The following is a 27,180-nucleotide window of genomic DNA, read 5'->3' as shown; positions in this document are numbered from 1 at the left end:
ATCTGGCTTTTTTGTGAACTAACATGCGTTCTATATCGACTTTTACACAATCCCGACCACTTCACCAAGTGTTTTCATGCCTGTAACCTGGCAACTTTCTATATGCTTTCTTGCTTTCAGACAGTTTAGAAACAAATGTACATCTGTGATAAGAAGGGCTAAGTCTGATTATTATTTTAATCCAATTCCAAAATCATATTCAAATCCAGCAAATTTCTGGAAGGCAGTAAAGGCAGGTCCACCACTGTCTGCTAGTGATCCCATCACCCATATTATGACAACAATGTTAAATCTGAATTTATCCAAATAGCAAAAGGTGTCCCGCAAGGCTCAATCCTGGGGTCTGTTCTGTTTTCGATTTAGATCAATGATATTACCTCAGTTGCCTCTGGGTGTAATATTCATCTTTATGCAGATGACACCGTTTTGTACTGTATTGCCAGTGATGCACACTCAGCCATAAAATCCCTCCAGCACTGCTTTTCTGATGTCCAAGTTGCACTCAATAATCAGAAACTGGTTCTCAATGCTGGCAAAACTAAATTCATGTTGTTCACCAGATCAAAAAAATAGTATCCATGACAACCTCATCGTTTCTACCAGCTATGGTACAAATATTGAAAGGGTCACTGTGTATGATGATAAATTAACCTTTAAACATCATATTTCTAAGTTGGTGAATTCTTTACGAATTAAAATTGGGTTCTTTTACAGAAACAGGCCACATTGTAGGAAGATGCTTGTTGAGGCAACTTTTTTTTTTATCAGTGTTGGACTACGGTGATATTTTGTACATGCATGCCTTTGCTGCTATTTTATTCATTATTGATGATTTTATTAATTAATCATTTTTTGTTGTATTATTTAAAAAAAAACATTTTTAATTTCACTTTCATTGTGTGTTTTTTTTCTGTTTGCCACACTCATGTAGTTTCTCTTTGGCTTTCTATGTCTAAGTGCTTTTATTTTCTATTATTTCACTCGGCTACATTGTAAATGAGGTCTCTACCTCGATGTATTTCCGAGTTTAAATAAAGGTTGAATGAAATGAATGAATGAACACTTGCAACTTGATAAACGGCGGTAGAATTGGAGATGTAAAGGTCCAGTGTGCAAGATTTGGGCAGATCTATTGGCACAATGTGGCTGGAATGGAATATAATATTCATAAGCATGTGTTCATTAGTGTATAATCACCTGAAAATACAAATCATTGTGTTTTTATTATCTTAGAAAGGGCAGTTTATATCTACAGATGGTGCAGGCTGCCATGTTGCACAGCCGTGTTTCTACAGTAGCCCAGAATGGACAAACCAAACACTGGCTCTAGTTCATCAACAGACAAAGCTGATTATCTCACGGTGAAAACTTTTCACAGAACCCCTGGCAGAGTGGCAGAGAGACCCCTTTTTGAGAACCGCTGTCCTACGATCAGTGCAGTTTAACCAGATTACCACCAACATGTTAATGCAAACTAACCTGCTAATTAAAGCGAGAATCAGTTTTGACAAGAAACAGACACACTGTAAAAAAGAAAAGTTCAGAAAACTCAAAATTTCAAGGCAACGCACTGCAATAGATTTTTGAGTTTGGGCCCAACTCAAACTTATAAGTTTTGAAATAACTTTAGTTGAGACCATTTACTTTCCTTCTTTGAATCTTTGACATTTAGAAATAACAAAAAAGGTCTTTCTCAATCACTTCAATTAATTTACTCTTTTTTATTTTATTTATTTATTTTTTAAAATAGTCAGTAGTAGTAAATTTCAGTTGGACTCAAAACTCAAAAACTCTCTTGCAGTCCGTTGCCTTGAAATGTGCAGAAATATGAGCTTCTACACAATAAAGTCAGCCTGAAGCAACGTTTCTGCAGTCACAGAAGACTTATTATTTTTCCTCTGTGGTTGTTTCTGCCGTCTCGTCTCTCTCTCTCAGCCTATAAGCTGCCTCCCCTGACTGTGGCCATCCTCTCCCTGCTGGGCCTGCTCGCCTTGATGCTTCTGGTGTGCCTGCTGTCCTGCCTCTATAAAGTGCACAAGAGGAACGAGAAGAACAAGAGGCTGACGCTCCTCGCTCAGCAGGCGGGCAAAGGAGACGGCGAGGCGTTCAGACAGGTAACACCGGTGCAGCACCATCATTCTTCATCTCTCTGTGATGGAGGAATGTTGTAGGGTCACAGTGTTAGGTGTGTGTGTGTGTGTGTGTGTGTGTGTGTGTGTGTGTGTGTGTTGGCTGGGATTGTCAGCATGGTCAGCTGGTCGACCTCGTCCCCCTGCAGTGCTGGACCTGACACTCATGGTTACAGCCAAATTAAAGATATCCACATGACAGAGGACGACAAACAGAAACACGTTATTCTAGTGCTGCTTCCTGGATCTCTGTTCTCTTCTCTCACACTTATATGTTGTACATAAACAAGTTTTATTAAATGATATTAAAGTAAACCACCACAAACTCTAATCAGAAATTCATACTGTTGTTGGAACTCATTTCTTAGTAATTAACAATATGTTGGAGACTTCAGCCTTAAACATTTATTCATTCATTAAACCTTTATTTATACCGGAGAAATCATTGACAAGTGACCCTCATTTACACTGATGTTAAGTTGATTACAGAAACAAATTAAAGCAAGAGAAAGAGACATTTCTGTTGAGTTTTTCCAAATATATTACTGGCACTTTGATTAGAGAGAAGACAGACATCTCTACAGCTGATGTCTCCAAAACTCTGCAGCTCACACCAAAACAATCTAGATGGATAAACAGCACTATAGGTAAGAGGAAAAAAATTTTTGATTTTGGGCTGAGCTGTCTCATATGATGAAATTATAATATAAGTGTAAAATAGTCATGCAAAGAAAACCTAAAACTAAGAATTACAATTGCGAGTTGAGGTTGGGAGGTTTAAGACTTTCTAAAAGGTGTTTGAAAGAGGGGTTGTACTTTGTTCTAGGACTCTGCTGCACTGAAGTTAAAATGTCTTTCAAAATTAAGTCCAAACTTGTAGAACATGAAGCGACGTGCTCCATATAAGTCCACAAGTGAGGAAAGTTGAAGCTTCAGGAAGCACGTTTTCATGCATTTTTACTTTCTAAATTTTAATTTTTAATGAAGTACAAGCGCGAGTTACAGACTCAAGCCTGGCAGCAAGGAGAGCTGTTGAAGACAACAACAAGATTTTAGCACCAGATATTTTTGCATGAACACAGTGAACTTGTGATTAGTTGACATGTGAAAATATTTTTTAGCAGTTTTTGTAATACAAATCACTGCTTGAGTTTTGGCCACTGAATGTTTTCTCAGATATAGAGCGCTTTTTATTTTTACTTTGAGTAATTGTTCATGATTTACTGTAGTCTTGCACTCAGTTTTAAGAATCTTTAAATTAACTATAAAAAAGCCTTTTATATCCTGTCATTACTATATTTCTCAGTCTTAATATTTCTATTTTGAATGAAAGTTTCAGTTAAGAATAAATTATGACCCTCAGAGGTGGTGCTGAGCCTGTAGGAACAAAAATTGAACTAAACAAAAACCGCTGATTGTTTCCCAGTCGGGTATTTTCAATCTTCACCTGCTCAATACTCCTGATTAACTGACTGAGTGGACGATTTAGAGGAGCTGACAGTTAACCCCTCTGTCGCCACGGCATCCTCATCCTCAGCTGGAGATTTGTTAACCAACTGAATTTTTGGACCAATTAAAAACTCATTACAAACAGATGATTCACCTGCAGAAAACAATGAAACATCACACTGATTGTCGTGTTCGAATAAAAAGACCAAACAGGCATAAGACAGACGTCCACATCAGTTGTATGAAGGTTTAATATAAAATGCTGAAACACTGAAGACTTTTGTTTATATTGTTAGATGTTAAACTAAATTAGTCTGTTTTATCCTGTTGTCTCCAAAGATCATCAGAACTCAGTGTTCACAGAATCTTGCTTTAATTCTGCTATTATATATCATTTTAAAGAAGGTGGTTAAAGAAAAACAAACTTAACTTTCTTGCAAAACTAATAATCTGAGCATTTTACTGCTTTACCAAAAGTTTAGTTGACTAAATTATTGGATAATTTTAAATAAATGACAGTTAAACCCTCCTTCCCTGACCAGCACGCCCACAAAATGATCTTTTAAACTGATTGAATTTATGCCACTTGGCATTAAAAAAAAAACCTCTGCAGAGAAATGACTCACTCATCGTAAACAACACAGACAGAGGAAACAGCTGCAGAGGTGATTACAGAGACTATTAGATTATATTTACATGATATATCATGTTAATAACCTGCAACTGTAAAGTTTCATTTGATTCATTCTTAGTTACTCAGTAGTAAATTTAGCTCTTATTCATCAACTTTAGAATCTTTATAATTATACCGTTACTTTACAAATAGGGCTGTGATGTTCTTTGTCTATAGGGAATTCAAAAAATACATCTTTAAATTTGGTTATTGTGAGTTCTGTCTCTTTTACAGGTTTAGATTGGTGGAATGAGAGTCTATAAAGATCAATAAGACCTAACAATATTGTGTATAATTAACATAACATGAATATATATATTTTTTTTTAAATATCATGGTTATTGCCAACTTTAAAAAAAGTATTGTTCTATTATCTCACATTACTGTTTCTTATGTTTGTCGTCTCTGTTCACTGTCATGTGATTTTGTGTATTTGCATCTTAAATTGATATTTTAGGTCATTTAACTCTATGTAGACGACTCTCAGGTGTTTGGAGGGTATTTGCGATGCTGTTAGATGTAACAGTCCTTATTCTAATTCTCATTTTCTTCACTTTTTGGATGAATAACTACATTCAGTACATCTGCATTGCAACACACCAACAGCAACAAGCTGAATTTAAGGATTAGTGTTGGTAGATTACAGCAATGGTCTAGATTTAACCTAATTTATTTGTCTAATTTTACTTCCATCCAACTACATCCGTCATTAAGGGTTGTGTGGTAAAGATGTGTGTGTTTGTGTTTAAGACTGTCAGGAAAGAGGTATGTGAAATTATTAATGTTTGTCCAGTTTGTGATGTTTTTTTATGTGTCTTGGTTCAACTTCATAAATGTTGAGTGAATTGAAATTACAGCTGTGTAAACGAGGCCTTTATGCTAACAGCTGGATGTGTCTGATTGGTGGTCCAGCTAACGCTGTTGCCTGCGTTGCGTTTCTCCCTCTTACTTTTAAAGGAGCCTCAAACGGAGCCTCTTCTTGGTGAGAGAATTGTGTTCTGGCCTCTTTTTTTCTGCTCTTCCTTCATATTGGTGTCTAGAGAAATGTACAGTTTTTTTGCCAGATAAGTTCCTCGATCAACCTGCTTTACTGTGACGAGATTATTGGTGACAGTTTCAGAAATGTGTGTTCAGTATTTTGTAAACTGTGCTGCTTTGAGATGATAATGATCGATTAGAGAAACTGAGCAGCAGCAGACTAAATAAAGCCTGGACACTGAGGAGAAACTGCTATCAATCTTAATGAACAAGCAGAAGATGATCGAAGACCTAATTTGACAAAAAGTCAATGAATTACCTGAAGTGGATCTGGCACCACAACTTGGCACAAGCTGTCTCTCTGATCCTCAAAGACTTTAAATATTCAAATGACTGAGCTTTGCACAAACATCCCTTTTTATGTAGACTATAAGTACATATTATTGTATGTTTATATAATGGACAGCTCCAGGTTCTTTCATGAGGTAGATACCATATTAACACTGAAATAAAATAAATAAAAGAAAAAAACAGAATATTCAGGAAACTGTTGTTCTCTTAAAGGTCCAGTGTGTAAAATTTATAGGGATTTATTAGCAGAATATGGCAGAAATGGAATATAATATTCCTCAATATGTTTTCACTAGTGTATAATAATCTAAAAATAAGAACTGTTCAGTTTTTCTTAAATCTAGTAAGACAAGATTGGTGGTAATTTGATTGACTGATGGTGTAAAGACAACATCACATGATGCACAGTGGCCCAAAAAGTCTTATGTTACAGTTTAGTTTAGTTTATTAGCACAATAAAAATACATAATATGGACCCTTTTACAGCTGACGTCATCAACAGTGCATACTGGCAACAGAGTCTCCCCCACTCAACAGGAGTTATCAAGCTACAAACATTGAATTAGATATTTAACCAGCACCAAAATCACCAAAATGCCTGCTGGTTGCATGTATGGGTGTCAGAATCAATACTGCCCTGACAGTTTTACAGGATTCTGACAGGATGATGCCCGATTCAGAGCAATCGGTGGCGGTTAGGGCCAAAAGCTATTAAAGTGAAAGTGTTTGCAGCGACTATTGACAAGCTGTTGTGGTCGGACATACTTCTAATGCCAAACTACGTGTGCATTGTTTAAAGGCTGTGAAAGGGTCTATATAACAAGTAGAAAGGACAGGAGTTGCAGCGCAGGAGAAGACGTGAGCCTGAAAGGTTTATTCAGAGTCCTCTCCTTAAAAAAAACTCATTATTGTTCAGCAAAATTGAAGAGGACAAAGGAAACTGAACATTACAAGCAAACAATACAAAACATTGAGCACAAACTATGTCAAGACATAGAAGTAAGCAAAAAACAGAAGGAATGAAAAGAAAAGAGAGAATAAAGGGGGGAAAAGAAAGAAGACATTAAAAAAACGAGAAAAAACACATTTCACTGTCAGGATTTGAGCCATTCAGCACTCAGAAAGTCTAAATCATTTTATACCCACTCTACTGCACTCGAGGTCTGCAGAAGATCCAGGTAATTTTATACCTGGAAGTCAGTGTCTCACACCTTTGAACAGCTTTCCCAGTAATGAATGACACCGTCTCCAGTTCTCCTTATTAGATCTGTGACTAGATGCCACTAAATTCTACACACTGGTCCTTTAATGGGGGTTAGATGTAAAGGATAAATATCAATGTTTAAGTTTAGGGTTAAGAACATAGGAGGCTACTTATATGTAATTTTCTAACTCTAAAAACTTGTTTGACAGGCTCAGTCAAGAGTGCCGTCTGTCTTGCAGGATTTCTGATACAGTTTTGAACCAGGTCGGGGTGCTCACTGCAAAAAAATGTCCATTTTAACAAGTAATTTAATCTAATATTTACTCTTAAAATCTCACGTTTCTTAAAACAAGTGAAAATTAGACCAGTTCTTTTCACTTGCTTCAGGAAAATTAGATTTTAACTTTAAGTATAGAGACTAAATGACCTGTTGAGATGGTTTGTAACTCCTTTATATTGGTGTGTGTAACTGCAGCTGAGCAATGGTATCAGAGAAAGTCACGCTAATCTCATGTGTGACTTTTTCTTTGTGACTAAACGTCTGCGCCTCCCATTCCTCTGCTTCGTCTTCTTTCTCGCTCTCCTTCCTCGTCTCTCTCTCTTTCTTTTCTCTTCCTCTCTGCTGATTCGCAGCTCAGATGATCCCCTGCAGTTACTCATAAACCATCCAGTTATGATAACTGTGGACGTGTAGCTTCACTGCTGTATTTAACGTGCAGTATGTGCTGACTCGGCTAGCTAAGCGCACACACATGCACAGATTTCTTACGTCGGTGTTGTTTCATTGTGTGGGGTGAATCACAGGGTAAATATCCGATGTGTATGTGTGGGTTTCTGTGCTGGTTGTGCGTGTGGTGTTCGTGTTAAGGGCAGTAGTGATTAAACTTTATGAATATGCTTTATTAAACCTTCCATGATGTACAGTAGATTGATTTTGAGCTATTTTCCAGAGACTTGTCACTGTGTAATCAACTACTGGCCCAGACAGTCTGTGTTTTCTTTTTGTGTGTTTGTTTGTGTTTGTCTAGTTTCTGTGCGTTAGATGTTGTGTGTTCATATTCTATAATCAACTCAAGTGATGCAAAGCAATAAATTAACATGTGACATGACAATGAGACGTTACCCCATGGCGTGCTGGTTTTACATTTATTCCCATATGTCACTGTAGTTACCAAGGACACCATTACTTACATGTTAGTGGCTAATCAATAGTCTTCATGCTGTTAGTTGCTTCTGCATCTGGTCACACTTTGCTGCACACAAGCCAGCAAACTTTTCTGGCTGTTCTGACCCACAATCCTCTGTGTAGCATTCAAGTGTGTTTACCATGTTCCACATCTTACTGTTAGCATGTTAGCTTGCCAACATTTCCTAATTAGCACTGAACACAAAGAACAGCTAAGGCTGATGGGAATGACAATAGTTTTGTTTTGATGGAGCCAGAAGAAGGAATCAGAAATACTTTATTGATCCCTGGGAAGAAATTGTTCACATTATGGATGCTCAATAATAGAAAAAAAATATATTACATAGTGCAAGAAGAAGAGAAAATAGGTGTATAAAATATGTACAGTCTACTGATATACACACAGACAAAATGGCAATAATAGATAATAAAACAGAATATGTACAGTAAAGGTATTTGCTTTGTTTTCCTAAACAGTATCATAGTGTTTCTATACATATGCAATGTAATAGAATAAGAAATAAGAAAAATAAATATTATGTACTCAATGTGCATCATGATACTGTGGTGGAAAATCTGAAAATAAAGACAGACACCAGGACCAAAGGATCAGTACACAGTCAGGAAGTGTAAAAGGAACCGATAATGAGTGAAGGACGTGCATCTGTTTTATAGGATAAAGAGACACAAGAGGTTGAGTCAGGTGTCCTTCGAGTGCATATCAGGAGAGTCAGGACGTGTTTGTCCTAAAGAAGAACAGCTGTGTGTTCAAGGATGAGTAACCAATTAGACCCAGTCAATAACATTTGAAGAGAAGCAACCCTGAGGAACAAAACGCAAAGTTCAGCGTATAATTTTCTCACTACAATACAGAAATATTTATTTATACATCAGTGTTATAAACAGAAATGCTGTATGACAGAGTAGACATTAGAGTTATTGCACAAGTTGAAACAAAGGTTTTCATCCTGAGGGGAAAATTTCATTTCATTTGACTCAAAAGTACATATGTTAAAGGGCAGTTCTGGTATTTATTTATTTTTTTTTCTAAATGACTAATAGGAAGAAAAAGTTTTGGAATAAAACGGGCTGCAGTGGCTGTAACAAAATCCTTCTGTACAAATGCACATGTCAAGAATGTCCACTGACAGTCTCAGATTGTCACTCGAAGTGTCTGACAGTGTTATAGGAAGGGTCGCTACAGAGACAGACGATAGTTCAGTTCTGAATAAACGTTTCAAACACCAAAATTACACAGTATTGCAAATTAAGTGACTAGTCGAGGCATTGCTAAAACAGTAACTCCTGGGTTCTGTGAGGGGAAATTACTGTTTTTGTCAAAGGAGTCTGGTGGCTTTAAAAAGAATGATATAATGGCTTCAGTTTTCCAACACAAAGGGCCGTCTCAAAAAGTTAATCTCTGTAGGGATCCTTTCCATAATGTTGCCAGACATGTAGAATAACAATCTGACCCTGTCAGTAGCAAAAACAAGCACTTTTTAGTGGATGTACTTGGACATACTTGGATGCATTGGCCCCCAGGGATCATGTTGCAGCCTTTGCAGCCCATGCATTGCAGTGGATGCATAAAAATTTAATTCAGATCAACATTAGCATCCCTAGAGTCATGCTGCCAGCATGGCTAAAAACATACTTCTTGTATCTGTCAAATTTGTTCCGTAATGATTTTCTTTTTTTCAGTGTCACGACTAGCACAGGTAGCACTTTAATAAAACCCAGTCTATATTCAATAACAAGATAAGTAGTGATTTTGTTTTTACCCACACTGTATTTAAACAAAAATAACATTAAAATGAGATAACATTTGATAAATATTTATGCTTCTTAAGAAGTTGCTATTAAAAATGAGAAATGACCAGTAAAAGTTAAAATGTTATAATAAATGTTAAATCAGCAGGTCATACTGCTCCGTGTGTCACTCATTGTATGTGTCTGTGTTGTTTGGGTGTGTGTTTGTGTGTCCTCGTATGTTCGTGCAGCTTACGTAACAACATGTCTTTGTGCAAATGCCCATGACGTGTCTCTGAATTTCCGTGTGTGTATGGGCACTTTAACGTGTGTGTTTGTGTGTATTGACGGTGGAGGTTGAGACGACAGCAGTTGCCCTTGACGTCGGTCACGCTGACACGTTATGGATTTCCTCACAGATCTGAGAACACAGACAACACGTGTGAGAGTTTGTCAGCGTCGACCTTTCGGGACTTAACCTGAGAGACCGACATGAAACTCAAATCAATCAAAGCACCTGACTCCGTCTCTCTATCTCCATGTCTCTCCACCTCGCTGTTTTTCCATCGATCTTACTCTCTATCCTCCTCTCCATCGCTCTACCAGCCTCTTTCCTCTCTGTATCTTCATCATCTCTCCTGCTCCCTCTCCATCTTTTCTCTCCTTTCACTTAGTCTCCTGTGTCTCACTTTCTTAATCTTTCTTACACCCTCAATTTCCACTTCTTACTCTTCACTCTTGCTTCTCTTGCCACCCTCTCATTCTTTCACTTTCACTCTTTTTTTCCTCATCTATTTTGTACCTTATCTCCCTGATCCAGTGTGGTGTTTCACATAAGATTTTTATTAAAAAGGCTTCTGACTGCCTGCCTATTTCAGTCAAGATAATATAAAGCATCTTTTTAACTGGACGAGTGTAGGCAGTAACCTCTTCAACTCTGCTAGGATGCCAGCGTCCTCGCCCAACATTACAGTCTTTTATAGACGGTTGCAGGCTTTTAAGCTTTAAATGAAGATGGATGACCTAAGACATCCACTGGTACCAACCATGCCAATGTCAGCTTGTCGAGAAGAGGATTAGATAACGCTCCAAAGTTAGGCTAAATTTTGGCGAGATAAAAACTGACATGGCCACTTTCAAAGTGGTCCCCTGACCTCTCACCTCAAGATATCTGGATGCAAACTGGTTAATGGGAACCCAAGAGTCTGCCCTTTATAGACAAGCACACTTTATGCTAATCCCCTTCAGTTTTTGGCCGAACACCATGCAGCTTTTTGCATAAAGTATAAATGTTATTTTCGTCTGTTGCGTTTGAATATTACTGCATAGTGGGCTCCCTAAACAGTGCTGGAAAGGCATAAATTTTGTGTGACTGAAAGGCTGATATAGATTCAGTCAGCCTCAGGTGATGGATGGCTTTTCTATGTATATTGTATATACATACATTTACCATATGGCCTCGCCAACCAATCAAACAATGCAGTTCTTGCAAAAATTCTCCCATTGTCAACGTTTGAGTTTTTTTAGATGGATTTTTGAAAATTTTAGCAATTCTTGGGTGGTCAAAAATGGTTAGATTGTGCACCAAATCTGTGTAATAAATAGTATCAACAAAAAAACTGCTGCCACAACTTGTGAGAGATAATAGAGCATCAGGATGTCCATCATGTGCTTCAGTCATGATGTTCTAAGCCTTTACACACAAATCTGAACAGGAGCTTATTGCTTATTACGGATTTCTGACTGGAAAAGTTGACACACGATGCTCAGCTACATCTTTATTTTCAGGTTCCCAGATGATGATGTTTACCACTTCTGTTTTGTTATAGGCCGTTGATAACCTGCTATATCCCCTAAAGATCCCCCTTTACCCCCTAAACATGATTAGAATGGGTCTGTGGTAAGGAGGGGTGGAGTTGAAGAAGTTAATAAGTGGATGTTTTTTTCTGATAATAGATAACACATCACAAAACACAGATGGTCCCTGCTAGTTCTCAGTAAGGGCGGGGACTATTTCAATATTCATGAATCCTTGAATATTAAATGAAGGTAAGGTGTAGAGCTGTATGTAAGCCATTTCAACAAGGTATTTGAACTTATTTTGCCCCCCAAAAAACCCACAATTTATTATTTCTCGCAGAATATATTATATAATTTAAAACATGTCTGGAGGTGGACTTTAAAACTCAACCTTACATTCTACCTTTTTTCACGTCAAAGATAATTTGATAATTTCGCTGAACAGGGGCTTCGTGGTGAGACGGTGATGCAGTGGTTAGCACTGTCCCCTCACAACATGAAGGTGTGTCCATGCTTTCATGTGAATAGTTGTCCGTCTCTGCGATTGACTGGCAGCCTGTCCAGGCCGCACCCCGCCTCTCGAGAAATGTCAGCTGGGATTGTCTCCAGTCAGAAAAAAAAAAGCAAATGGATGGATGTCACTGAACATTACATAAGTGTCAGCATGGAGACAGTGTCTACAGTGTGCTCACGTCCCTCGGCTAAGCTGACTGAAGGGCAGTTTCTCTTAAAACTATTCAAGTATTAAACACCTTCCACCCCATCTCTCTCCCATCTTCCTCACTTTATCTCTCATCGTCAGTCTCTCACACCTGTCTCTGTTCACTCCCTCTTCTTTTTCAACATATCACCTCGGTCTTCCTTCTCCTCCTCTCCTGCTTTTACTCTTCAGACTGAATGCATCTTGCCTCCATCTGTCTTCGACCTTCTCTTTCTTGCAGCTCAATGGAACCGACATTTCTGAAAGATTACAGCCTGTTTGGCTCTGTTCCCTCTCAACCTCCAGCCCCACCGTGAAGACAAATAAACCAGCCCGTCTCTCAGTCATGTCACACAAGCTTCCCCTTCAGTATCTTATGTGTGTGTTTAAGAGCTTTCTGTGCAGTTATGTGTGCCTCCTCGTGTGTGTGTGTGTGTGTGTGTGTGTGTGTGTGTGTGTGTGTGTGTGTGTGTGTGTGTGTGTGTGTGTGTTAACTGTATGTCCTCTCTACCAGTGTCCATCTATATTTGATGACAAAAGCTTAGCTCCTGGGACATTACACTGTTGTGGCCACAGTTTGACATGTCTCCTGTGTGTGTGTGTGTGTGTGTGTGTGTGTGTGTGTGTGTGTGTGTGTGTGTGTGTGTGTCTGCAGGTGGTCCATGATGCTTACACCAGGTTCACTGAGGAGTCTCTGATGCAGTCTGTGTGCGATGACAAGCCCTCGGAGAGCACTGAGGTCACAATCAAGGTCAGTGGAGGGGTCACCACAAATGTGATAAGATTAAAGGTCGGATCCATTGTTAAAACTAAACCTAACCAAGTAGTTAAATGTCTAAACGAGACTTAATGTTCACACATTTTCCCTTGACTGTCTCTTAATATTGCAACGTTCGTCTAACATTACTAGCCACATTAGCAACATCTAGAATCAAATTCAGTATGATAATCTACAAAAAAAAACAAAAAAACAAAACAAAAAACACTAAAACAATGTAAAATACAGCAAAACCTACAGCTTTCAAGTTTGCAGTCGGGTCACAGACAGCTGGTATCGATCTGTCACTGAGTTTGAACAGTTAACAGCTGACCTTGTTGATAAAACACTCCAACAGAGTAAAATCCACAGATATGTTGTCATCAAAAATAAGTATTTTATCCACTCATATCTCTTCTCCTCTGAGGTTAGGGGCTGATGTTGCGATTTATGCTGCTACGCTGACATAATGTCAAATTAGTTTGCACCCAAGTAAATGTTCAAGTAAATAACCTGTCACTCAAAACTAAGATACAGTGAGTCTGCAAATGTCCCATTTTATTTGTCAAAAATGGCTCTTTTGAAAGTTTGCAGACCCATGCATTAAAATAAGTGCATTATTTACATAAGTTCACCTATGTAACATAAAGTCTGTCAGTTACATAAGATATTATAATCATCAGTTGTTTTCGTCTTGCAGTAGAAATCAGGCCAATGGGTCAACAAAACAAGCGTTTCAACAGCAGGTTTTTGGGACTATTTTGATAAGATACGAGAATCATTAATAAAAAATAAAAAAATCCTGAGAGCGAAGTCTTGATCTTGATCATGAGAACGAGCTGCGGCTGACCAACATCTAAAACCTGATTACAGAACACCTTTGTACTGTCAGGGAAGTTTTCTTTTGAAGCCGCGTATCGATAGAAGAACAGAGAGATCATTAACAGTCCTCGTGTTTTAGATTGCTTTGCAGAAACTACCTGCTATGTGATGTCGCCTCAATGCCAAGTGTAATTAAAAGGCAATCAACCTTTCACACCGCACTCAGCAGTGGAACAGATTAGATTAGAGTTTATAGGAAGGACCTTCGGTGAAACTGGAATAAAGGGAAGCAAAGAAAGCAAAGTGGTCAAGGAATTCTTTGAGTTGTTTGATTAGAGCTTCTGCAGACTAAATGTGACGTTGTCTGGCATGTAAGGTCAGTCTCTTTCAGAGGCTGTGGTGGGCTCAGCTTTAAATCTAGTGTCGATACAAGCACCAAATAAAACTAAATGACTAAGACATTCATTGTTACCAACTATGTCATACCAGCTCCAATAGTCTCTTTACATGCATCCCCACTTCATGCTAATTCCATGCAGTTTTCAGACAAAACCATGCAGTTTTTTACATGCAGTGTGGTATTTTCACCCGTTCTATTTGAATATTCTTACATACTGGGGTCCCTAAACAGTATTGGAATTGCATAAATTGCGTCTGACTGGAAATATGAAACTCCCAATACTATGAGCCCAATGGCATTCATGTGTGATGATGTAGCCATAGTCGGGATTTCAGTGAAACCAGACCTCACTGTATGAAATGACCTATAGTGACCTCTGGGATGATGACAGCCTCATGAAACTCCACAACCACAAACCAGAGACCTGAGGCAGTCAGAGAATGGATAGTTTTGTGAGGTGTATTTTGGCAATAAGGTAGTTACTGAGGAATCCCCAGAACCTGATTCAACGTACAAGATAGGAGGAGGTCAGCAATATACTGGAGTATTCTGAAGTGGTCAAGATGGTTAAATTGTGCAGCTGTGTAATACATGGTATCATCGTGGTATCACCCCAAAAAAGAAAAAAATAAGTGTATGATAGGAAGGGAAGGGGTGGGAAAGTTTAAACAGCAGTTTCATATAGACAGACAAATTAAAACTGTTCACTTTTCAGCCAAATTTAGCCCACTTTTAATCCAGATATTTTGATATCTATTGTAACCTAAAACACAAAATCAGTGATTCACTTCAACACATGCGCAACATCTGGCAGAACAAAAAGCTCTCAGACTTTTAATCTCAGGAGCAGCTGCTCGACTTCAGCAGGGAAACAACATGCTTCTGTAACATACATCGTGTCTAAATAATGAAAAGCGGCCTCCATATTTAATAGAGAAGGCAGGTGCAGCCTCTCATCCATTACCTACATCTTAAAGTCTGAATCTTCGGTACAAATCAGATTTATCCTCCTTCGACACGCTTAAATCCATTCCTGCAGATTATTGAGCGAGTAACGGGGAAAGAAAGTGGTGGTGGCTGCATGTTAGTGGAAGGTAAATCTATAAATACGGTTCCAGAAACATGTGCATAAATTATTCACGTTGCTTTTTCACTGACCTCAATTTTTACCACTTTCCTTCCCTTCCTCCATCCTACATCACCTCCCCCCTTCATCTCCTCCACTCTGGTGTACTTGTCTCCCTCTGTCTTCTTACTCTCTGCCACTCTTTTGTACTTTTTCTGGTTTCTCTTTCTTTCTGCTTCCCTTATCATCTTCTTTATCTCTCCACTTCCTCTTTGCCTTTTCTTTCCTCCTGTCCTTGTCTTTCATAAACTGACCTCTTTTTCTCTGCAGGGTCTCGAGGTGTCCAAGCCGGGCCGCTACCAGGCTCTCACCTCAGACAATTTCATGGAGATGAGCGACTCTGGGGTGGAGTTCACCAGCTCTGGCCTGCCACTGGACAGTGACACTGACGCCGCCATGACCTACGCCTCCCACAAGCCCCTCCTGAACGCCGTCTCCCCTACAGCCGTGACCACAGGGGCTCACTCTGACAGCCAGGAGGTCACCTTGGCGCCCCACGGCGGCGACCTCAGCGCCAGCCGGACCCCTGACTCCGTCATGAGCGCCAGCCCCGCCTCCAACCCTCGCTCCCTCTCAGCCGCCACCCCTGACGGCAGTCTGTGCGGTGCCGTGTCGCCAGGAGCGGCCTCCAGGGGCACCGCTGGGTCGGATACAGCCAAGATAGAAGGAGGCGCTGAGGGCGAAGAGGCTGCGCAGACGGAGGAAACGGCTCAGAGCACCTGAGAGGAGGCACCAGGGTGGATTTTTTTTTAGCTCATACTCCTTCACAACTATCTTGCTGTGTCTTTCCAGGAACATTATCATACCCAAACACCACCGAGTCCTTGATCACAGCATTCGAATCAACATCACAGACAAAATATTCACGCTTGGATCCGGATGACAATTCAGCCTCAAAGAAAATAATAAAAAGCAGCTGCACAAAATACACAAACACAAAATTGAATGCACTAAATGAGATGCAAAAAAAAGCAACCCCGAGCTCTATCAAAAAGAAGAACAAAGCCATTCTGTGCATATGGAAAAAGCATGAATTTAAATTAAACATTAAAGTAGATATCATAGTTCAGATCTACAGGAAAATGCTGACGTTAGAGTAGACTGATTGCATGCCAAAGAAAGCACAGGCTCAAAAAGAAGTCATGATGATGTGAAAAGGGTAAATCACTCTCAGCACTTTTAGGAAAACACCTAAATGGGATCAAATGAATTTTAGCTCCTGTCTTAAGGTTGTCAAGAAAAATTGCAGGAGTTTGACAGTTTGACAGTTGGAGTCAAAGGAATCAGATGTTATTTTCTAAAAACAAAAAACAAAAAAAACTGAGGCTACTAACAACAACAGCAAAGAGCTTCTCCTGTATTGTGTTGCCTCTGACAGCACTTTTGTCTGCTCTTGCGGCATCAGACAAACACTGCGATGATTGCATTTCATCCCGCCCACACACAGACTCTATTATTAACAGTACAAGCATGTCAGAAAGCGTCTCCGCCTCTCAGACAGAAGTGCTTGTCTCAGCGCTCTCGGTGAGGAAAAACCTCCTCAACGTGCTCTTTCTTTAAAAAAAACAACAAACTGCAGTGTGAAACAAGCTCTGCAGATTGAACACCGTCTCTCCTCTGTTTGTTTTCACTTCTGTCTGTCACATCTTTGGCGTCAAATCTGCCACTTTTGAAATCCGTCCACCTCGTCTCACTCAACGCTAATGATGATTGCTGGAGAAAATACCCACAGGGGCGAGAGCTGACTGCAGAAACTATCCTCACCTGTTTTTATTTTATCCCCGGCGGAGTTGTCACAAGCCCCGTCAGAGCAAAGTAAAATCGAAGAACGCTGCGCAACACTTTTGGGACTTTTGGAGCAGCTCTCGAGAACATAATTGGATTCTTGTTCTCTTCACAAAAGGAGCGATTCACGGACACCATACAGTGACGAGCGGTGATAAAAGAGACGACAGAGATGAAACATTGTACTATTTGGGGGACCAGATAAATGACTTGCATGATTTAAAACCTCCTATTTTTCACCCCCCTCCTTCCCATCTGACGGACGGAGCTCTGATTATTGTGGCCCAGTTGTTTGCCAAAATGAAAAGACGCAGTCGGATCAATCTGTGATAACGACGCAACCCACCGCCCCGAAGGAATGAGGCTGTATATCCGTTATTATGAGAGCTGTGTGTGTGTGTGTGTGTGTGTGTTTGTGTGTTTGTGAAGGGGGCGTTCATACAAAGCAACCAACAATATTAGACCTTCAGTGCAGGGAGACATGATTCCTTTCAGTCCGTGAAAAATAGGAAATGAAAGAGGGGAGGACGTTCTCGGAGTATGAAAATCCTGAATTAATGGTAATTTAAATAAACAAACAAACAGTGAGTTCGACATTTGGTTTTTACGCTCCACGAACCCAAATTCACTGAACGATACGGTGACACTGATGCTAATACTGACAGTGAAAGAGATCTCGGGCACAGATCCTCAGGAGGTTGGAGGGGACGAGTCAATAAATCACTTCTAAATAAATTATGGATTAGAAAAGATATGTTTAATAGCAGACGACTCCACTTTTGAAAACAGTGGGACATAAATTCAAAACTTAAACTTTTGTTTTGTTTATGTTTGTTTTTGTTTTGTTTCCCAGCTTCTCAAATCTGAAATCTTATACATTACATTTAACCCCAAGCTTCTTCAAGACCTTCTTCATGGACGCTGGTTTACTGCTGCCTTGACTGGTTGGTTTATTGGAATGATTGTGTGACTTTGGTGTTTTAAAGGGTTGTTTTGGTTCAGTCCAGGGCTGAATTTCTCTCCCGCTCGCTGCCCCTCCCCTCCAACTTGTAATGAGATCTGCACCCTTGCCAGTAATAGTATTACTGTCACTTAACCCTCGATGTTAGGAAGGTCAGATGTTTACAGATACTTCAGTTTAAAAGTTACGCCTCTTATTGAGTGGATGGCTTTCCACTTCCAATAACTGATAGGTCATACTGTAGATTTGTTTACTGTAAAGAGTTTGAAAGCTCTAAAAAAAAAGGCATCTCAGGATGTGGGACAGATGTAGATGTCTAAATGACATCGGTCTATAAAATCTGCAGTTCTTTTCTAACACCAATAACCATCAATGATGAAAGATAAATTGATAGCTAATTAAACTTTAGTTACTAATTATAAATATTAAATATTATTTACATGACTATTATAAAGTTGCAACTAATAATTATATTACCTTACCTAATTGACATATGTTACATAATGTTAACACAAAAAAATTGTTTGTTTTTAAATTACTTTATTTCATTTTTATCATTGTAGGAGATTCTCCAGTGAACCACTAGAGGGAGCTTGAGTACCATCAGGGGTACCATAATTTGAGAGTATAGGGTTTTGTTTGTTAGCATAAAACAACTGAACTAAAATTGAATTAACCATCAATGTACTATTTATTAACAATGGTTATTATAAAGGGTTACTAACAATAAATGCCAAGTCTAAAGAAAGACAAGTGAAGGCACAAGTGATGGACCACACATCTACAGATGAGACACATCTGGCACAAGTTCAAGCAGATTTAAAAAGAAGCACGCACAGAGTCAATTAGCTTAAGCTCTCACAGCCGTAACGACTGCTTTTGACTAATTAGTTTCCTTTCCTCGCCGTGGAAGGAGCCCGTGGGCTAATTCGGGTCACAGGAAACCGATTTTCACCAAAGACGTTTCACAGAATTAAAGCGAGACATCTCACACTGCTGAGAAAACTCTGTTCAAGCATGTCCCCCCTGCCGCCAAAACAGGCTGCGATACAGGCAGAGAGACCCCTTTCACAGCTTAAGAGCATCAGAGCAGTATCCATGGCAACATCATCACATGCTCCACCCACTGAAACACAAACCACATTGATCGTCATCATAACGAGGGCGTTCTGTCCCAACGCTCCCATTTATCTGTCACTGATATTGTTTCCATTGACAGCTGTTAGCAGCATGACTACCTCGTGCTGTAACCGAATTGATGTCAAGACGGACGAGCTAAAGGTTATTAAAGGCGGTCAGACGGACACAGGTGTTTGGTGTCTGGACAAGAAAAGCACAAAGTGTAACATGTGATCCTTTTGAAGCAGGAAATGGATTCACATTGTAATTAAAGAGGGTAAAAAAAAAAAAAAGTAGCAGCTATTGTAAATACGATATATGGATCTGCAAAAAATGATTAACTAGCTCCCTTCTTATTCAGGAAAATGTAGTTTGGATTGAGTCTTTATTTAAATATGGAATCATGAGTGTGTAAAAGACCCCACTTATCAATGAATTATTGATTTTGTATGGCTTTTTTAAAGGGAGGTGCTTCAGCTCGTGCAGGGACGTCTTGACTTTATCATGTACGCTCTTAGAAATAAGGGTTCCAAAAGGGTTCTTCCTGAAGCGCTGAGGTTCTACTGCTTCTGAAGAACTCTTTTTTTAAAGAAAGGGTTTGTCAAGAGTTCTTTGTAAGTTTAAGGGTTCCGTCAAGAACGCTTTTCATCCAAAGAAGAAAGAGTTCTTTGAGGATTGTCGAAATCCTTGAAGAACTGTTTTGTCAAGAGTTCGTCAAGGGTTCTTTGTAACATGATGTAAAAAGGTTCTCAGTAGAACCCCCTGAGTGGATTCTAGATAAATCCTTAATAGTATAAAAGGTTCTTGATAGAACCCCCCAAGTGGGCTCTGGGTAAAACCCTTGGAATACAAAAAGGTCCTCAGTAGAACCCCATGCTGGGTTCTAGCTAAAAAGCTTGGAATATAAAAGGATTCTTGGTGGATCCCCTGATTGTGTTCTTGATAAAACCCTTGAGATTTAAAAAAAACTACTCAGTGGAACCCCAGGATGGGTTCTACACAACCTCCTGGGTGTGTTCTAGCTAAAACCCTTGGAATATAAAAAGGTTCTTGGTAGAAACCTCTGGGTGGGTTCTTGTCAGCATCCTTTTAAAGTTCCAGAACCTTTGCAGAGGGTTTTGGGTGGAACCTTTCAGAGGTGGTTCCAGGTATAACCCTTCGAAACAGCTCTAAGTGGAACCTTTATTAAAGTCTAGTTAGCACCTTTATTTCTAAGAGCGTAAATGTGATTTTATGTCTGATGTAAATATCAGGTTGGTTGAATTAAGCTCTGATGAGAAGTTCAGGTGGGCTGATGATTAATCGACGACTTGACTTGAAGGATTTTCAGTTAAATCTAAAGCAATATTAATGATAATGGCACTGAGACATCACTTACATGCACCGGGCGGACTGAGGAATCTGACATAGCACATCTCTGCATCAGTCACTCTTAATCATCCCCTTTTTTTCACTGTTGTAAATATAAAAGATATGTGGTCTGCATGTGTGTAGTGTGAAAATACTAATATGTTTCTTACTGCAAGGCTTATGCAAGATTTTATACTATAAAAAACGCTGCATTGATCCTTTAACCACTCACCCACCGTAGGTAGAATATTAACACAAAGGACTGGAGATGCTCTGCAGTCTGACTCATGTCACGTTTACATGTTTGAGTCACAGGCAGTGATGCTGTGTGAAATCCTTTCATCGAAATTCTTCCTCAGCAGTGGAGTGAAGTTTGTGTAGTCGCCTCTGGGGTGCACTGTTTGACACAGGAACAGTGCCGGACTTAACCATGGATTCTTATTTAGATTCCTCACTTCAGGTTTGGGCCAACAGAGCAGGAGCAAAACAGAAAGAGAGGAGAGAAGAGAAGAGACGATGCAATTTTGAAAAAAGGTAGTTGATTGATGAGTCTCCCAAGTCGTCAAAATATCGGTGCTTAGGGTTGGTGGCTCGGATTGAGACTCAACATTTATCCATCTTTTGCGATAATTGCTCACTTTGCCTTTAAGTTGCTGATGTGGTGAAGAAAAACAATTTGCATCTAACATATTTAGCCTAGCTTTGCACAAAGTTTGCAGGGTGAGCAGGGTAAAACTGCCAACCTCCATAAAAGAGGAAAAATAAGCCTACCAGCGACTCCAAAATGTTTTTGAATGCTGTATCTTATTAGCTAGCCATCAACTTATCCAAGAATCACCTGGGGTTTGTCCAGAGTGAGAAAAGTGTGTGAAGCACTGAGGCTAACTGCTGTGTGGATGCAGTGCCATTATCCTGAAATCCCTTATAGTCTAAAAAAATGTTCCTTTGGACCAGAAGTCCATTCATCTGACAGCCTGTTATCCCCAAAAACAAACACCCGCTGTTTTGAAAATGCACACTTTCCCTCCAATTATTAGTTTAATGACCGCCAGCCCTGTCCGTGGTGCTGAACCAGCAGGGTTTTGCCCTTAATAGGCTGTCTCTCTGGCTTTACACTGAACGGATGCCCTAAAAACTTGGTATTTCACCTGGGTTTGATGTCTTATGTCCTGCCTCATAAGTGCTTGATGTGGTTTGCACTGGGTCGTCTCATCACTTTTTTGATAAACTAGCAAAAAACATAACCTAAAAAGTTGTTTATCAACCAAATCTGTCCCTAACCATACAAGAGGCATCACAGCTAAGTGTAACTTCAAACAGATGATTTTTTTTTTGTGATCATCAGATTATACTACAGAAACAACTGTAACTGCAACTAAACTTGCCTGCAGATTTTACCTGACTGTTAATAAAGTCTCAAATTGACCCTCATAACGTTATACAGGAGGTATGCATGAGTAAATTTTGCTAAAATATATTGACATTTAGAAGAACTAAGTTATGTCCAACAACAAAAATCTACTCAGGTCTGTATTCTGATATTAAGTTAGTATCTTCAAACCCAGACTGTCAGTTTCCATGTAGGTGTGAGACCAAATAACGACACGAGTTTTACCTCAGTTGGTGCTCAACCCCATCACCTGAGTCATTAGGGTTAACCCAACCTAACTCTAATCCTGACCCAACTGCAGGGAGAGTGTGTATTTCTGGTGCAATGGGCCTTCAAGACAATGGCTTTTACCTACTTAATCTTCTTTGTCCCTGGTGGAACAGAAGGCTGCAACAATCTTATGCAATGAAGTTGTTGCAGTTTTTGCAGCTTAGGATTTTGGCATAGGTCTTGTGCCCAAACATCCACTACTCTGGGCCTCTTGAAACCAGGAAACGTCCAGAATGGGCGCTTGTTTTTGGGATAAGGGGCTGATGGACAAATGAGTTTTTGGTCCAATGGAAGTTTTGGACTATAGAGGGTATGCACGCCCGCTCTGTCGGACTGAGTCCTGCAACATGGCTGCCTTTAGTAAGGACAACTTGGAATCAGTTTTCCTGTTCCAGTTGTTTCTGTGAATAGTAGCGATGCTTCTCTTTTCATTGGCTTTCATCAGTCTGTAAAAAGATCACTGATTTCTTGTTGAATCTATTTGTACTGTCAGTCGCACAACAGCTCTTCCTCAATTTATTTTTTTTGTATTTTCGTGACATTCAAGCTGAACATTAACTCGGCAGTGACTCCACCTACTGTCACATCATGTGCATACCCTCTGTTGGACTTTCTGAATAATGGACAGTCCCTGTTGTGGGCTAGAACGTAGCTGTAATGCTAAGCTAAACGCTCATTAAGCCACAATCTCTCACTTTCCACTTCTACATGTGTTCGTTACGTTTATACAGCAAGTAAATAAGAGAGCTTTGAAGTTTGTAGAGGGTTGTTTACAACGCTGTTTACATCAGCATCCTAGTTGTAGTCTAAGATGTTGGGAACAGCTGTTCAAAGAACTACAGAAGTCCTTTCAGCTAATTAAAAAGAAGCTATACACTGTTTATCTGATCAAACGTATCATGCCATGTATCTGGTGTGACTACAAGGCTAGCAGTGCAGGTAATCCTCCTCACGCATGCTTTTTTGTTCTTCCCACTCTGCCAACATCACTTGAAAGCAGCATAAGGACGCAAATCAGTGTATTATCCTTTTTTAATGATGTGAGGTAAAAATATTTAGACCGCAGTAGGTCACATCCACTGAGATAAATGGACCAACCAGGAGATTCAACACATTCAAGCTTTTGCAAAGTGCTCCGATATGTTGGAATAATAACCCTGAAGTTCACAGCTGATGAAGCCTTTATGAAAGGATTTCACTTTCTGTCATTCAGCCTTGTGTGATGTTTTCTGTTTCATTACGCATCACAAAGCCTCTCAGAACAGAAGTGCTGATCCGTGTGTGGGTAGGCAAGATTTAATAAAATGTTCTTTCAGTTCTGGTAGATTTGTTCTCCTGTTAATCTACTCTGTAATTCCAAAGAATATAATGAAAAACCATGAAATGATGCCCGCAGTGTTGTGGTTTGCTAATACCTCTGATTATAAAAGACATTTTCTTTTAAGCAAAATACCAGAGGAAGTGTCAACTGCAGTTTTTGAGACTCAGATCAATTAATTTTAATTCACTCCAGTGCAATTCAGTGCCTCCTACTGTGATTGAATTTAGTCTTATCTTTGATTCATGACAGATAATTGGGGGAAATAATTGAAAAGCACTGGTCTTTGTCACTCTGAGCTCACTCTGATATATTGTGAGAACATTTTTTATGAATAAGGAACACAGTCTCAAATCAGGTGTATTTTTTTTTCTTCAACAGCAGCACTCCTACTCTGAGCTACACTGAGAATCATTCAGAAAAGCATTGAGCTTCATCCGCTTGAACATCGTGTCACACATCTGTCCTCACCGTCATCCTCCCAGCACCTGAGAATGTTTTTTTATACAAGAAAAAAGAAAATCCTAAAAATAATTTTCATATAATCAATGTGTTTACTTTCATTCAAAACTATACAAGTGCATTTGGTGGAAAAAATCACACCTCCTTTGAACGAATGAACGTGTCATCGTGAGAACTTTTTTTTTGTAGCACCACATTTAGCACCAAAAAGACGACTCTCGCTACTAACGTGCTTCGTATTTCTCTGATATTATAGCCTATATCTGCTGTCCCAGTATATACCTAAGAGTTAGTGTAACTGCAGCATGCTGACCTGTAGACTGCTTGTGGGACAGCAGCCGTGATGCTCATAGCTAATAATAATAATTATGATAATATGAATTGCACTTTTCTGTGTACAGCTCGCCTCCTGAGTCCATCCTGAGCTCGTCGCTGAGGTCTGCAGCCCCGGTTTCCCATGATCCTCCTCATTTTCCTTATGATCACCCTTCACTGCCCACTTTCAGCTGAGAGTGATACTTAAAGGAGAATTCTGGTGTTTTTGAGAGGCTGCTGCCGATCATCAAGGGTGTTTTTATCAGCAGGCGAGTTTTCCTTCAGTAGAAGCTGTTTGCTGCTAGTTATTGTTCTGCACTTAAAAAAAACCTTTACCGTGTGCTGCATTCTTCTGAGAATAATTCCTGTCAACTACAGGTGGAAATACAAGTTTCCACCTGAGAAACATGTAATTTTAGTTTAGTAACTTTGTTGTGTCATAGATTGCTTCAGGAATGAGTCATGAAAGTCATAAATGAGTCAGCATATCTGCCCCTCTGGTTTCACAACCTTTTTCCCCCAAGGAGAAGGAAGTCATGACCTGCCCTACTTTCACTCTGATTGGCTAGCACTTATTGCCTTCGTTGGTTGGGTCATAGACACATATACCTAAATGCCGCATTAGCATTTGGATCAGTTGGGGAAGGACTGGCCTGTGAGCAAATACATGTAAGTGGCAAAATACTTGTACTGGCAAATTTTAAGCTTTGAGCAACTTGGTTGCTTATTTAGTTTGTCTTTTGCATTCTGTTTGACTGTGCATTCATCTCAAATAGAAGGGCTACTTACAAAAATCCACTCAGAGTCAGAAGAATAGTTGACATTTGTGTCCAAAAAACTATATACCACAAAAGAAGTAAATTAAAAAAAGATAAATGTTCCAGTTTAACAGTCAAAAGAGCTGTATCGATCCAAACTAGCTGCAGGCAACCTCCCTCCTTCACTAACTGGTGACTAATGAGCCTGTTTATCTGACTTCTAGATTAGGACAGTAGGAGACTTTACCAAAAATAAACCTCCTCAAACACCCACAGTGTACTAAACACAGGCAATGAGAGCAAAACATGCATGAACAATAATTAAGTATGATATGATGACATTATCTCTTACAGCCCCGTAATCTTACTTTCTCAGCTCTGAGAAAGTTAGAAAAAGAAAACTTTGTTTCCTACTCTATGTAGATCATTAACCCTTTGATATAAAAACAACTCATTAAAATTGGTTGAGAAATAAACATTATATTGCTTTTTATCCAGAAAATCTGCAGCTCCCTCATTTGTTCACAGGCTGGTCTTGATGGCGGCAACACTGACGCCTCACAGGAAGAGGCTGAAGCAGCCGGTGTAATATACTGCATGTCCATAGTTTGGGTTGATGACAAGCGAGACAGGGTAAGTTTAGGGTAAGAATATCAGAGTAAACCAATCAGAGGCAGAGTAGGACGGGTCATGCCATCATGGGGGAAAAAAATCCTCTCAAGTTCCCAAAGTCGCTGGATTTCTTTGAATGTTTTTTAAAATTGTTGTTAGAAGCCTGAAATAAGGTCTGTGGTTTACACAAGATTTTTATGTGTCTTTAAAGAGGCGGTTGCTAACAAGTGGCTAAATGAGACTACAGAGATTGTTGCAGACATTAAGTATCATCACGTGGAGCACTAAACACCCAGCGGTGGTGACATAGAAGTCATGTGACCGTGTTGTTTGTTTATAGACTAATGTTAACTTTAGATCACTGCACATACGCTTTAAAAATGATAAAAGTGGCGTTTGTGTTGCTGTACAAAACTTGTAATTATAAACTTTTGTTTTCCACAGAGCTCATTATTCTGCACAAATCCAGTAAATAAATCCTTGTTTTTTGTGGAGGGAACCAGAACGATGCAAAGTTTGAGGTTGGCCTCCCTGCAGCACTGGTTCATGTTTCTATCCAAGGCATCTTTGCGAGGACATAACTTCTAATGTAAGACCAATCAAATGGCATTCTCTCAAAATTTGATTTTTCTATTCGAATGACACCATTATTCTCCTTTAACGTCACTTCTAATATAATTTGTTTATCTGGTTATTTATGTTGAAGCTGATGTTTCAGAACAAATGTGTATCGTCTCATACTGAAGGGCATTAAAGTTTCCATTCCAGAGGTTTATTTCATGTGGATCAAATATTATGTCCAAATGTTGAATGTCACGCCAGTCACATCTTTTATTGATTTGCGATTGACTTCATCTAGTTGTAAAATGGTTTTGGGAAACCGGACAGTCAGGATGGCTCATGAGGCTAAAATAGATCCTGTTGTTCAGGCAGGAGAAGTATCGTCACCGTCAATATTACTGATGGTGCTTCGGCAAAAATGCAACTAAAAAAACTTCTACATGACAAAAATCACCTTTCCTTTCCATTTGATCTCAGAATGTATCCTCTGATGATTTTATTTCCTGTAATCAAGTAATTCAAGCTTCATTTACATTATAATAATGGTTTTGATCATAAAATGATGACCTGGTTTTGTCTTATTTTAAGTTTTACTTTAAGAAAGACAGGAATGTCTGACAGGGAAGTTACGTATGTGGTTTTTGTCTTAATGCTCAGGTCATTGGATATGAGAGGTTTTTTCAAACTCTTCATGTTTTGGAGGAAAAATGTTGGATAAAACATTATAGTGTCAGTTTGTTTGTTAAATCTGTATGAAATGTTAAGTATGAAGCCTTTAAAAACTGACACAACTGTAAACACAAATTTACTCACTCAGTTTAAAAGTTTCATTGTAAACATGCACTTATGCACAAAACTTTTAATGTGCACAGTTAAACTTGAAAATGTGAGTTAACTGAACTTGGGTTGAATAATTAATCAATCAACAACGGCTCAGATAACAAACATTAAAACA

The 27,180-nt window shown here is 39.2% G+C and overlaps 1 protein-coding gene across 2 annotated transcripts in view; it reads left to right on the top strand.

Moving 5' to 3' along the window:
• Positions 1–18,376, top strand: part of LOC146313418 (uncharacterized) — a 33,290-nt gene extending 14,914 nt beyond the window's left edge. For both annotated transcript variants that reach the window (XM_084739910.1, XM_084739909.1), the window contains exons 8-10: positions 1,936–2,114; positions 12,875–12,970; positions 15,595–18,376. In XM_084739910.1, the coding sequence (XP_084596036.1) occupies positions 1,936–2,114; positions 12,875–12,970; positions 15,595–16,047 (728 nt within the window). In that variant the 3' untranslated portion in view covers positions 16,048–18,376. The remainder of the gene's footprint in view (positions 1–1,935; positions 2,115–12,874; positions 12,971–15,594) is intronic.
• Positions 18,377–27,180: the final 8,804 nt, after the last annotated feature.

The sequence above is a fragment of the Lutjanus erythropterus genome, chromosome 16 (assembly GCF_056507025.1).
Source record: "Lutjanus erythropterus isolate fLutEry1 chromosome 16, fLutEry1.hap2, whole genome shotgun sequence".
Classification (NCBI taxonomy): domain Eukaryota; kingdom Metazoa; phylum Chordata; class Actinopteri; order Lutjaniformes; family Lutjanidae; genus Lutjanus; species Lutjanus erythropterus.
The sequence above is the reverse complement of the archived record's forward strand: the minus strand, read 5'-3'. Positions and strand labels throughout refer to the sequence as shown.